The 13915-nt window shown below is 39.1% G+C and overlaps 1 protein-coding gene across 1 annotated transcript in view; it reads right to left on the bottom strand.

Moving 5' to 3' along the window:
* CRYL1 (crystallin lambda 1) overlaps positions 1 to 13915 on the bottom strand; it is a 50548-nt gene that overhangs the window by 24114 nt on the left and 12519 nt on the right. The window contains exons 4-5 of the mRNA XM_066313043.1: positions 4521 to 4682; positions 584 to 778 (exon numbers count right to left, since the gene is read on the bottom strand). Of these exons, the coding sequence (XP_066169140.1) occupies positions 584 to 778; positions 4521 to 4682 (357 nt within the window). The remainder of the gene's footprint in view (positions 1 to 583; positions 779 to 4520; positions 4683 to 13915) is intronic.

A 13915-nucleotide genomic window follows, 5' to 3' on the forward strand; every position in this document is an offset into this window, starting at 1 on the left:
GAAAGATCAGACTTTTCAGCAGAAAACAGCTAACTGTGGGAAAAGCTGAAGCCACACAAACAAATGATTCTTAGCTAGAAGTCTGAATGGGCAGGAGGAGGAGAAATCTGTCTTTACCTACAAGTATCAAGTAACAGTTAAATCTATGAGTGCAGTTCCTGAAAGGCCAAAGAGAAAACCATTTAAAATATCTTCATGACCACTGTACACTAGGCCAAGAACACTAGAAAAAAAACAAACAGGAAATTATGAGAAGCCTACAAAAAAATTTGGTATTTTGATTCCCGTGTTTTTAAAATTATTCTTTTGATTGCCCTGAAAAATAACAGTAATCTGGAAAAAGAAATCAGGAAAAAAAGAATCATTTTTACCATCGCATATCACCTTGTTTTTGTCAGTCTTTGCTTTTTATAACTGACATCACTTCTTACTGGGCTTAATTTACATTTAAATATACATTTTGTGTTCATAAGGGATAGCTGAACAAAGATTACACAAATTTAAAGGATGTTTAAATATACAATCTCACTTATCACATCTACAGAACTGACCAAGTACTGAAAAAAAAAAAAGATATACATACACCCACAAGTCTCCAAGCTTCACTTATCACTGCATACTGTAGTCGATTCAGAACAAACCCCTCAATTTCTCTGTTTAGTTTGACAGGAGACTGACCAATCTTCTTCATCAGGGCATATGTTCTCTCTATTGTAGAAGGATCTGTTTCTGGATGAGGAACAATTTCAACCAACGGCACAAAGTAAGGTGGATTTACCTCAAGAAGAAACAGAAAAGAAGAACATCAGCCACCAACAGGAAAAGTTAATAAAAAGCATCTTTATAGCTGGCACTAGCTTGGATAATTTCCAGTGAACACAGCAAGCCTGACATTCAGACCTTGGAAGACTTCACCAATCATTAATTCAACTTGAAAGAAATAATTAAACTTGCACTTAATCAAACTCTTTTTAACCCCAGCAAAATTCACGGAGTGACACCAGAGATGACAGCACTCAAGCAGTACTAGAAGACTTTATTCTGACTTGAGGAACTGTTTGCTCAATATTCAGGCTGCTTGTTGTTGTAAGACATACGGTCACCACCTGTATTTCCAAATTAAGCAAGGCATTTCCTTTTAAAGAGTCAGGAACTTTATAACAAAAGTATTGCTAAACACCATCTGTAAGATGCAACACTTAACAGATAAGCAGGTACTGGCCCAAGCCTGTAAATATATGATAAATACAGTAACAGATATCACATAAAACATACTTTGAAAATGTTGCAGAACAGGTTACCTTCAAACACTGTACTCAGAAAAAAATAAATTACCTCTCCTTGACTCTTCCCAAATGTAATTTCTCATCAAGTCAAGACCTTTGTGTTATGTATTTTCGAAGTGGAAACCAAAAAATCCTAAAGAACATCCTGGAAACAGCTAAAAGTTCTTCAGGTCATAGCATTACAGACAATAATGCTGCATGCATCTCTTTCTAAAGTAGCAGTCCTTCAGCTGTACTCTTAAAGGTGTTAAATTCAGCTCTCCATCTAGTTCCAGGCAATAGAAACAGCTAACATATAATAAATTACTACCAGGAATACCACTGACATTCAAAGGATGGTAATTAAATACTGATTCTTTCATCATGCTTTCTTATGGTCAACTTCTCTTAACTGTGCTCCTGTAAATGCAAGTATGGGATTTAGTCACAGGAACATGCAAGGAGTCTTTCCTCCATGCATGTTCCTTCTTTTCATGTATTTGCATGGTTCCCTTTCCTGCAGGGTCTGACATCCTCTCTAACTACTGATGCAACACACTTCATTCCTTTTAGAGAGCCTTGTGTCCCAACACAGCCTCACTCACATCAGCATCTTTGGCAGTGCCACCAACACTGAGAAGACGGTGTGGTGGATGGACACCATCCAGGGGTGCCAGGCAATTGAGCAAGACCCAAAACAGTGTAAGCACTAAGACATTTTCTGAGGCTTTTCTAACCCTTAAGTCTACCACAGGCTCCAATCAGAAAGAGGAGACTAGAGGTATTAAAAATTGCTTCAAAGATTAGTGCTGACAATGATCTTATTGAAGCATTCCATTTCATGAACTTGGCACAGGGAACATATGGGTGTGTTCATGAGCACACTGAGGAGACACAGGAAGACAACTTTTCAGGAGTGAGATAATAGATACTGATAAAAACTGACAGTGATAGAACACAGATTAAATAGGGAATGGGGGAAAGTTTCTAAAAATGAGAAGTATTCCAGGGAACAGAAGGTCACCTTAGTCTAACACAGTGACAGCTAAGAAAGGAGATGACAAAGAAAACACAAAAATAATTAAGTTACACAAAAGCTGTCAACAAACATAAATATTAATTTTAATGGACCAGTAATAAGACAGGAACAAAAATTAGAAGACACAAATAATTTCTAACAGGAGAACTGGAGTTAAAAAATAATCTGAGAGCATTTAATGCAAGTTTAAAGTTATTTGATTGCAGGGTTTCCTGTACAACAGGGGACTTCCTTAATGGCACAGTCTCCTCTAGCTCCAGATTTCTAGTTGTGTGACCTAGCAGGCATATATAGTACATGAGAAAAGAACCACCCTGCAGCAGACCTCTACTGATCCCCTGTCTGAAACTGCTTTCAGAGAACAGCTGTACCTGTTTTGTATTGTAACACAGGTATTGTGTGCACTTCCATTGTACAGCTGTGCTGTGGGACTTTTTTTTTTTTTTTTTCCGGTAATTAATGAACGATGTTAAGCAAAGCAATGAGCTGCTTCTGCACTTTGGGCATTTCATTTAACCTCAACACACTCACCCATGCCAGAGGCCCTACAAATTTAGCTTTTAATTTTCTGGTATATCAAATTCCACACTTGTTTTCAGTGTCTTGCAGAGCTGCTTGCTTCCTGCAGCAACCAAATCCTACTATTTGTGTTCAAGATCTTAATAAAAAATAAAACAAAACAAAACAAAAAAAAACAAACCCAAAGGCAATAATACTACAAAGCAAGCATGTTTCCTGATGCAGATGCAGAAAGGCCCCTGGAAGATTACACTGGTTTACAGCTTCTTTGGTAGACTCAGAACAGCTGAGTGAAGCTGAGATTACAAAGAAAACAGTCTCATTTGGACTGCAATGTCATTCTGGAACAATTAGACATTTTAAGGTACTCCAGAGCGTTCACTTTGACAAAATACATATCTTTAAAACAGAAACATTGAAAATGTTTATGCAGAGACCGACTACCTTTCAAGATCTGATAAAATCTGGTTTCAGGAGTGACTCCTAGGGAGACTGCAGTTCAGACTAAACAAAGTCAACTGGTACAGACCAACTTGGGAAAACCAAGTGTTTGAAAATTTATTATACAGAAACAAACCAAACCAAGCCTTTTGTTCCCTTTGTCACCCAGGCACCCCAAGGCACAATGGTGGTGGTGGAGAGGTGTCAGGAAGGCACTGACAAATGATTTCACACTACAGCATCAGGCTACAGGTAGCTGTAGAGACACTACACTACCACAGTAAAATAGTGCTGTATTTTTGTATTCTTGAGCATGGCCAGGGAATTGACATTTACTTCACAGTCTAAGGGATGCCCTGGAGAGACACTGTGTAGTCACCAAACTGCAGAAACCAGGGCAGCACCTTTCTTCATGACAACAGTCCTCTTAATTGTTCAGCTGACACCAGACTAACACTGGGTTAACAAATTCATCAGCTTCTTGAGTAGTGGAAAACAGAAGCAGTAAGAATCCCAGTGATGATCAGGATAAAATGCTCTTCCATGCTGAGGAGAGATGCGATAAACTGCTGCCTGGCAGTTCCAAACAGACTTCTACAGAAGCTCACAAGTGCCTTTGGCCATACTGAGGTTCTGCTGCAACCTCTGGTCATTCCATTTTTGCACCACTGCCGTGTCCCAGTTGGTCATGAAGCATGCAAATTCAGCTCCAAGTCCAATTTGTGCCATGTCATCATTCCTTAATTCCTCTTTCAGGAATTAAGGAATACTGCTTCTGCATCACAAGTCGGAAAAAAACTGCAGTCTAAATTTCCCATCTTTTATCAACATAGCCTGACAAGCACATGCAGGCAGCTCTGTGTTTGAATTCTTACCGTTACCCAACAGAAGTTAAAAGAGGATACTAGACAAGACTAACAATGACACAAGAAGAAAGTAGCAATGCTATGAGTTTGTACCCAAAACATAGAATTCCTGCACTCTGAAAGTTAATAGTTGAGAATCACACAATATAAGCACAACAGCTCACACAGAACATATCTTGAACCAACAGTATGCAACATGCTACATCCTCCCAGTTTTGTAGATTAGTGCCGCTGCTCACAGAATAACCAAAATACAACTTTGTAGAGAAGCTGGTCCTGCACACTAACAATGGCACACAAGAGCCCCAAATACCCTCCTGACTCTCTCAGTCTGAAGGAAGCAGTTTGGGGTGCAGGTTACACAAAAAGGAAACATACTGTCATACTTACAGGATGTGACACGATGCACTGTTTGACGTGTTTAAGGCCAGAGAACAATTTGCTGGGTAAGAGACAAGATGTCGAACTGCTCAAGATAACATTGTCACCCACAATAAGATCCAACTGACCGAAAATCTTCTTCTTCAGCTCCAGGTTCTCTGGAGTACATTCCTGGAATAAAATCAAAACCCAGTAGTAGAAGTCATGTAGTTCAATAGTATCTATCCATACATCTCAAACTTCACCGATCCCATCCTAGACTGACACCTAGGAATTCAACACAAACAATCTATTTTAATTGGCCTAGATATACCAGTGAGCCATTAACAAAAAAAGTATCTTCCCACAGCTAAAGAAATGGAAAGCCCAAGAGTTTACATACAGAATATGGACCACCACATCCTACAGGAGATTTAACACAAAAGAAGATATTCTGCTTTGTCTAAAATACAGACTTTAACTTACAGAGAGAGAGAGAACACAACACAACACAATACAGAGGAATAAAACCTGGTTTCCACTTTTTAAGAGAATCTCACATGATAGAAGTCAGTAATCTCTCTCAGACAAGATGGAAATGAACAGGCGTATCTCAAAAGAAAACAAACTTACAATCTCCAGAACTATGCCAGGAGATTCCAAGGTACAGCTCTGCAACCTGTGCTTAAACAATCCTAGAGTGGAAATTAATGCAGTTACTCAAGCATTTCAAGTGTGAGGGTCACTGAAAAAGACTCATGAAGACCATCTGAAATAGAATGAATGCTATCAAGACTTCTTCCAAAGTGACTGAGAACATTCAGCGCTACACTACTGTATGAAATTTCACATGTGTGAGCCAAGAGCCACAACTTACAGTCACTAGATTTCCAAAGTTATGTCCAGAAGATGCCTCAAGGAGAGAATGCAAAGATCTACTAGTCTGAGAGGAGGAGGACATGGGATAATAACTACAGTGGATCCCACAAGCAACAGAAAAGTCTTCAGCCTACGAGAAGAAAATGGTGGAAGAAGGCCAGCCTGTTTTTGAGGGTTTTTGGAAGAGTTTTAAAAAATCCAAACAGGATCCCAAAGCTGCAAAACCTCAGTCTTCCCCATAAAACACACAGAAAATACTTTCTCTTTTCCAACCCTAACTTTCTCTCACTTCTCAGTACTTCACTCTGCCCCTTCTGTTATGGTGAATTACACATGGCAGGATTAGAGGAAAAGGCTACACATTTGACATAATCCAAAATTTTCATTTAATATCTGCTGCTTCAGAACAGACCCTGTGGGAAGAATGCCACGAGTCAGAGTTTTTTAAATTAAAAAAATGTGTTAAAAGTAATTTGAAGTCTTAAAAAATAACCTGCATGGAACAGTACTAAAGGTTCCATGATACAGAAGAGATAAACAGGGTCATTTAAGAACTCCAGATAGAGCCCAAAGTATTAGACAGCCTTATCAAAACAAAATGATACTCTGCTCATAGTTCCAGAATCCTTGCTTGTTGTTTAAGTTTAAATAGTTTCTTTTAGTGCAGCCAAAGATGACGAGAACTCTGCAGGTACTGTTCAAGCTAATAAAAGAGCTGCTCTGAATAGGTTTCTGAACTTGAAACTCTAAGCCTGCTCTCACATCAGATGATAATCAAAAAGGCAAACTCAAATCTGCTGGAAACTCAAACCTGCCATGGTTACATAAGGTTTCTGAATGGGCCATTTGCTTAGAGTTTCTTGTATAGTGTCACAATTGTATTCAGGTTGTTGGATGACTGCAATAAAGTTTCTGTTCTCAAGCATGCAATTATTTTCTCAGAGACACCAATTCCCTGAAGAACAGGGGGAAAATTAAGCTCTAAACAATCCATTAAACAGGAACCTCGCTTGCTGTCAGTTATGTAGCCTGGAGAGGTCTGAAGCTATTCTGTTTACCCTGAGAAAGAGAAGATCAAACAGAGAGCAGATAAGATACGGGTTTAAAGCTACCACAGTTTCTCTCAGAGAATCAATGCAAAAAGGTTAGCATGCACCACTATGCATTTTAAGTGACACTGTATATTTCTGTGCCCTTTTCTTAGGGAAGATCATACTTCTCATTTGCAGTGAACAGTAAACCTTTATTCCAAGGCCTGGTCACAAAGTTGCTACAAGTCTGGCTTCCAATTTAAAACTTTTTTAGACATCTCTTTAAGAGCCTGATCAGAACATGACAGCTGTTAATTTTTAAAACCAGTCTCCTGGAAGTGTTGAATTGAATTAAAGGCTTAGATGTAACAGGAATTACACTATTCAAATACATGTTCAGAGAACACACAGCAGCCACTTGAACCAGTTTATGAACTCTTTAAGAACTACACAAAGATAAACACATGCTAGACTCCCTCCCTAGCTAACTGATACACCACACGGTGATTGAGGTCTAGTTGCCCCTAATTAAGAAGCTGCACTCATATGACACAACCCCTGAAATATCAGTACATGGAAAGCCATTGAGTTTTACCTGTTTAAATCCAGTATCTCTGTGTTTCTGTATAGGCCTTTCTCACCATGCCAGCCACCATCTGTGCCCCCACATGCATCCACGCTCATCTAAATGCACAACCTCATTCTCTGATATTTAAATGCTGGCATCACCCCAGGTTCTTTCCATCCATTCTCAAATATGCATAGGTAGCAACTCCTCTGTAAATTCTAGAAAAACACTCCCTAAAACACTATCTTGCAAAATACCTTTTCCTTATACTATCAATGGGAATTGCTGCTGAACAATTTATTAGTACTGGGAGGCAAAAGAAACAAAGTATGGCCTGAAGCAGAGCCCTGAAACACAGCAGTATGAGTGACTAAAATAAGTCAACATCCTACACAAGCAGTATAAGATGAAAGCCAGATATTTAAACTTGCATGCAGAAGGTCAAAGATTAGCAACCACTCAGCAACAAGCAAGCCACTTTCTGTAAAATCATCTGGAGCTGCTGTCACAGGGAGCAGGGCTTCCCAATAACAAGTATAGAGTCTGATGGTAGTCACCATGAAGCATTAGGAATTGATGAATAAAGAAGTCTGAAAGCTACAGCTGCACAACAATGAATTCCTACCTTCTGACTAGATGCTGTCTGCTACAAATTCAAAATATAAACAAAGCATTTCTTTGGCAATCTTAATATGAAGGTTTACGATAATATATACATTCCTCCAAGTAAAGATAAATCTGTCTTGAGCTCTCCTAGACCCATCTTCATTGCAGGAGTTTATCCCATTCCACAGGATTCTTCCAAAAACTTTTGGCTCAACAGGCCAAAGTTGCCTCTCCTGAAATCTAGGGCTGTAATCCCATTTTTTGTCTTCTCCTCTCAGGATCCTCAACTTCACCATCTAATGGTCAGTATAGCCAAGACTTTCCCCTGACCTCCACAGCTCCAATCAGTTCTTCATCGTCAGTTCTTCATCGTTTGTGAGGTCCAGCACAACATGCCCTCTTCTAGTTCTCAACCGCCTGTGTTGAAGTTACCATGAATGCCTTCCACAATCCTTCTGAATTCTTTGTGCTCTCCTGTGCTGTCTCTCCAGCAGATATTGATGTGGTTGAAGCCCCACCATGAAGACATGGGCCTGTGGATGGGAGGCTTCTGAAGGCAGCCTTTTATTCCTGATCAAGTGATCTGTAGCAGACGTCTACCACAAAGTCTCCCATATTGGTGGTCCTGCTAATCTTGATCCATAAGTTCTCAAGTGACTCTTCAATCAAACCAAGGGAGAGCAAGGAACACCCAATTCCCCTCCCACAGCTCTTTCCCTCCTACAGCTATTCATCTTTGTCTCGTACCACCTAACCCCCAAGAGTTGCATTTCACTGCCATGCCACAGCTGCTACAGCAAGGCCATCCTGTGCTCTTGCCCAGCCATAACTAAGGTAGAAAATGATTATCTGGAGTTCTGCAACTTCCCCTTTCCCAGTAAATTCAGTAAGGTTTTAAGCAGCAGGTAAATTGTTTAGAAGCCATGACCACTTTGACTGCAATAAGAACGGTCCGCATCTTCTGCAATTAAGTGAGGATTTCCAAACATGCCACAAGCCCCTGCTCTGTTTACACACATATAAAACTTATAGCGTTTTATGGAACCTCAGCTTGTCAGTGCCGTGATTTAGCTGACATTTTTAAGGCACTCCTTGAGAACAGTTCCCAGAGTCAAGTGACAGCAATCCTCTCCTCTCACAGAATGAGGCCATAGCAGCAGCTTTCAAAGCACTGAACTATCCCACAAGCGGGACCCAGACTGTCAGCACTCCTGCAACAGGAACCACATTATGTCCAGCTTTTTGTGGGAATATAAAGAACTTCACAGGATCAAGAGACAAAGAGTTCTACATGTCAGAAAATAAGCTTTTCTGAAAGCTTGGTGCCTAATACATTTCTACAAATACTTCCATTATCTTCTATAGTTATAATCCACTAGAAAAAGAACTTCACAGAAAAGACAGGCATAATTGTTTTGCTTTCAGTCTAACAAGTCACTTGAGAAGGTTTTATTTCTAAACCAAAGCCTGAATAATATAAACCTACACAAAGCTTTGGCCTGTGGATTTTTATACACATAACCTGAATGCTATTTAAGACAGACATTAGAAAGGAAAAAGGAGTCCTGCAAATTTAATGAAATGAAATAGAGATTTCAAGTCACTATCTACAGATAGCAACGTACAGTCAAGTACAATTATTCCATAGAATTTTACCACATCTAAATAATATAATAAAGGATTCTTGTAATAGCCTCTTTGAAAAAAGTACAAAATAAGCTCTCTGCAAATTAAACCCTGCCATTTGACAGCCAGTTCTGTTTCCCCCAACATCACTGGCAAAGTTGAGGTTACTGAAGTTACCAAAGCAAAATTCCATCTATTTGCTCCATCTTGCATATGGACTGCTGTGTTTCAGTCACCATTTTATTAAATCTGCATCAAATTACATTTTAAGCAAAAGAGCATTTAAAATGCTCACTACTTTCATTAGTATTTCTGTCCTAATTATTCTAATTTTTATTTAGGCTTTCATGTTGACATCCTGGTATGTTCTGTTCCTGCAGGGTTTAGGTGTGTATTTCCATTCTGGAGGAGTGAAGATGAAGCTTTTATTAAGGAAACTTGAACTTTTTTCTATTGTATTCCATGCCAGACACTAAAGTGCACTCTAGTGAGTGAACAAGAGTCACATGAACGAGGGGAACTACACCACCTGCAATTAAAAAACATGACATTTTGATTGCAGAGGCATGGGGTTCAGCTAGGGAAACAAGCAGAGACATAAAATTGTATTTTTAACATCAGAACAAATTATTAAGTCAGAGTATCATTTTTGCTTCTGCTATTATTGTTAACCAATAGAACTTAGCTCAGATATCTGTTTTCTTCATATACTGAATAGGTTTGATAATTTCCCAAAATTTCAAAATCATTACATATTTCAAATACAAATACGTGACTTCAAGCATTTTGGACTTTTCCATCATGCTCCCCTCAAAAATCGTTTTAGATGCATATTTTGAGGCACTTTAGAGATGGATAGTATATGCATCTAACAGTATACCAAGACAATATTAAGACAAGGTGACAAACAAAAATGCATTATTCCAAAGATGGTAAGGGGAAAACATATTTACTTTACTCTTTTTGTAAAGTCTTGCTACTATCCTTGAGGATAAAGGCAGGGGCAGCAGCTGGGTAGGAGGCACACACACTTTTGCATGGCTTTGGGATGGGACACACACACAGCTGTTGTGGAAAGGAGACCCCAGGCTGCTGCACACCTTTCAGTGCAGTGTCAGGATTTTGATCAGTTAAAATGAGGTAGAAGGAGAAAAGAAAAAAACAAACAACAAACAACCATAAAACCCCTGAAACACTTGGATGTGAGGCAGAAACCCAACCCAGTGGGATACACACAGGGGAACAGGAGTTGATCAGACTGTCTGCCCCTTTCCCACAGCAGATACTCATTCCACAAAGTGAGTACACAGCTTCCTCCCAGACAGTTTCAAGCTCATGAACAAGAACCAAATCATTAACAGAAGTCCCATTTGCAACACAAGCCCCCTTAGGTCTAAACCAACTTTAGTTAGTCCAAAACAAGCCACACAACCTTGGCAACCAAGACTTCTGTTTTGAACCTGAACTACCTTACTAACTACTACTATCCTGTAAACCAAGGGTAAAAAGGCATTTTAAGAGCAGCAGCTCCTTTAACTGAAAAGCAGACTGGCCGTTTGTTAGGAATGGGAGTGTCACATTATCATTATGTGATACAATTAAAAAAAAAAATCAAAATGAAGTACAGGCAGGCAGGTTTCACATCCCAGGGTTTCAGTTCTAGACTTTCTATGGGTTATGTATGCGCTGGAGCAAAATGCTAAATGTGGGTGGAGAAGGAATCAAACCACAAGAGAATTTTAAGAACAGCTTAATACATTTTTGACAGACAGTTGTCTAGGTATGAGCCATCCTGCCTGCCTTTGGTCTCATCACTAGATGAAGAAGTTTATTGTAAAAGCAGTCATATGAGATCAAGTAAAGCACCAGCACTTTCAGGCTAATTTAATTTTAAAAAATTATTTAAGGTTATAAATCACTTTAGATCTAGAGTGATAATTTCTTATTTGTCTTGAGCATATGAGCTCATATGAGTGTGAAATCTGATGCTTCATAAATCACTACCTCTGGAGTGACATCAAAGACTGTTGACTGCACAATACTATGCAAGTAAACAACACTGAGGAGAAATCCAGCACCCGGATGGAAACATTTTGTACTTTCCTACGTTTCATAACCATACTCTGTTAAAGAATCTGACCAACAAAAATATCAAGTTACTGCTATTTTATACTGTTCTGAATAAAAGACTGAATTATAAGTGTCCTTTCAACTTTTAGTAGAAAGAACAGGATCTGCAGAGGTACTGGTTTTTAGAACTACATTTTCTGAAATAAGACTTGCAAATTTGGGAGGGTTTCAGGGGTTCTGTGAGGGGATTTTTGACTGGTTTGTTTTTTGTTTTTGTTTGTTTGGTTGGTTTTGTTTGTTTTTGTTTAAAACAAATACAGCAAATGAAGACAAGTTTGCTTCTTCTGTTAGTATCATGGTATGAAAAGATCCATCATTTTCCATGATGCTCACATGTCCTACAAAACTTTCAAAAGACATACAATGGTGTATGGCTGACACCAAAAGACATACAATGGCTGCTGATGAAGATCCTTTTTGTCCTCAGGAAAGGGCAATAAGATCTCAAACTAGTTGACTGACTGATCTCAAACCAGTTGACTGATCCTCCTCCTTACATCTTCCCTCAAAGTACGAGATTTTCCTTGTTTTCCTCTACCCTGATCTCATCCACTCTGAAAAATAGGGAAAGTGATCTAGGAAAGGCAATGGAAACACAATACCATCCAGAAAGGGACAAGGGAGCAATGAAAGAGAACCTGAAGAGCAAGATTAATTGTCAGGCAGGATGACAGTTTTGGCAATTACAACCTCCTGAATCAGGGACCAAAACCATACTGAAGACTGTAATGGTAGATGACAGCAGCTGTTATATGCACAGAATGGATAGGAAATAAATGTTGGAAAATTTGGGAGGATGTAAGTCCATTCAGCAGCAGCATCACAGCAGTGAAACAGGCAAGCTGTTTACCTAAACATCATCTTTCAGTTCAACTCAGATACCGACTTCATAAAATGTTTTACAGCAAGTCTTTAAGATCTGATCATTTCAATCTTTAAAATTAGAAAGAAATTTCTCAAAACTTCTACAAAGACAGCAAGTCAGGTCCCAAGCCTAAAAAACCTATTCTCTCAAAAGCCAAAACACAACTTTTAGTGCCTCAGGCCAGTGTTTAAGCTCTGTAGGGTAAAACCAGGCCTAAGGTTGTATTTGCCCAGCTGAGAACAAACAGACCCATGTTTGTCCATCCAGGGCTCAGTTCAGAAGAAGCCATGTTACTGCAATGCTTGCACACTTTGCCTGCCAGCAGTTTTGTTTTTACAGAGGTCTGTGACTAACAGAGCCTCCAAAACAGTATGGTCTTCCAGCCTATGAGCTCAGGGTAGCTGAAGATATCTTCACCCACTGTCTGCAGACATTCCCTCATCCCCAGAAGTAAAAAGGCTCTTGAAAGCTGTCAGGAAAGTCAAACGAAAGCTTCAAGCAGAAACTGGTAAGACAGTCAAAACCGAATTTTTATGATGAGATACACAAGACACCTGTTGTCAAAGCTCCAAAGTCAATGCCGGTTTGGCACCCTGAAGGCACCACCAGGCTTTTTGAAAGCTGTTAACACTGTTTTTTAAAAAAATGTCTAACTGGAAAAGATGAAAGAGCCAGCAAGATCTGAAAGATACCAGGATGAAAATCTATTAGTGTTGTTATAACCAGCTCAACAGTCTGTGCAGGTGTAATGGGAGGGAGGAGGAGGGGGGCAGGAAATGAAGAAACTCTTCTAAGCTTTTAGGCAGAGTTCTTCTAGAAGTAAAAAGGGTTAAGTACTTCAAAACCACAAGGTATAAGTTCAAAGCTTAACTTCATCCCCTTGCCCAGTCAGCTCTGTTCAATGCCACAGCACAACAGATGGGTTCAGAGATCATCTCTTAGTCACCTTTTGTGTCCATCTTCAACCAGCCCAGTCAGCCCTCGCAACTCACCAAAATGCACAGCAGCTCAGATGTCAAGACTAAGATCTTAGCAATAGTCAGACATCTTATCTTCCTCTGACACCTAGTAAACTTTATTGTTCAGCTAGTAAATTGCTGAATTAAAACCCATTGGTTGTGCTTTACTAGTGTTGTGGTAAGAGATCATACAAGTGCTGCGCTGACTTCTGTTCAATTTATATTATTTATAAACTAGACACATACCCACTAAAATCTGGTTTTAATATTCAAAGGAGTACTAACATGTTCAATACACAATAATCACAAAAAGACAGAAGACAAAAGTCATCATGTATTTATGCAGGAAAGCTAAAAACACAAAAGTAAGAAACATTTAAGTCACCCACAATAGTTCCGTGCCAGGAACACTATAGTATAAAGATATCCATTAATTTAGTTTTCAGCTAATGGAAAAGTTATTTCAGAATTAAAGCTTCTAATGATATAAAAACTTGCAGTATACATTCTATAGGTTATGCACTTATTCCAAGTAGCACAGGAAAGTTCTGAGAAGTGAACTTGTGTGAACACTTAGCTTGAGAGCAAAACTCGGACTGATTTCCTTCTGAAGTTGATGTAAAGCACACTAATCACAACAAGTTACTTCACGAAAATGTTCAGGAGAGAGAATATATAACCTCTTAAAAGGTTCAAGACATTACTGTTACAACTTTTCTTCTCAATCTTCCTAAATATCTCTTGCGCCTTTTCCCCTTTTG

The sequence above is a fragment of the Sylvia atricapilla genome, chromosome 2, assembly GCF_009819655.1.
Source record: "Sylvia atricapilla isolate bSylAtr1 chromosome 2, bSylAtr1.pri, whole genome shotgun sequence".
Lineage (NCBI taxonomy): Eukaryota > Metazoa > Chordata > Aves > Passeriformes > Sylviidae > Sylvia > Sylvia atricapilla.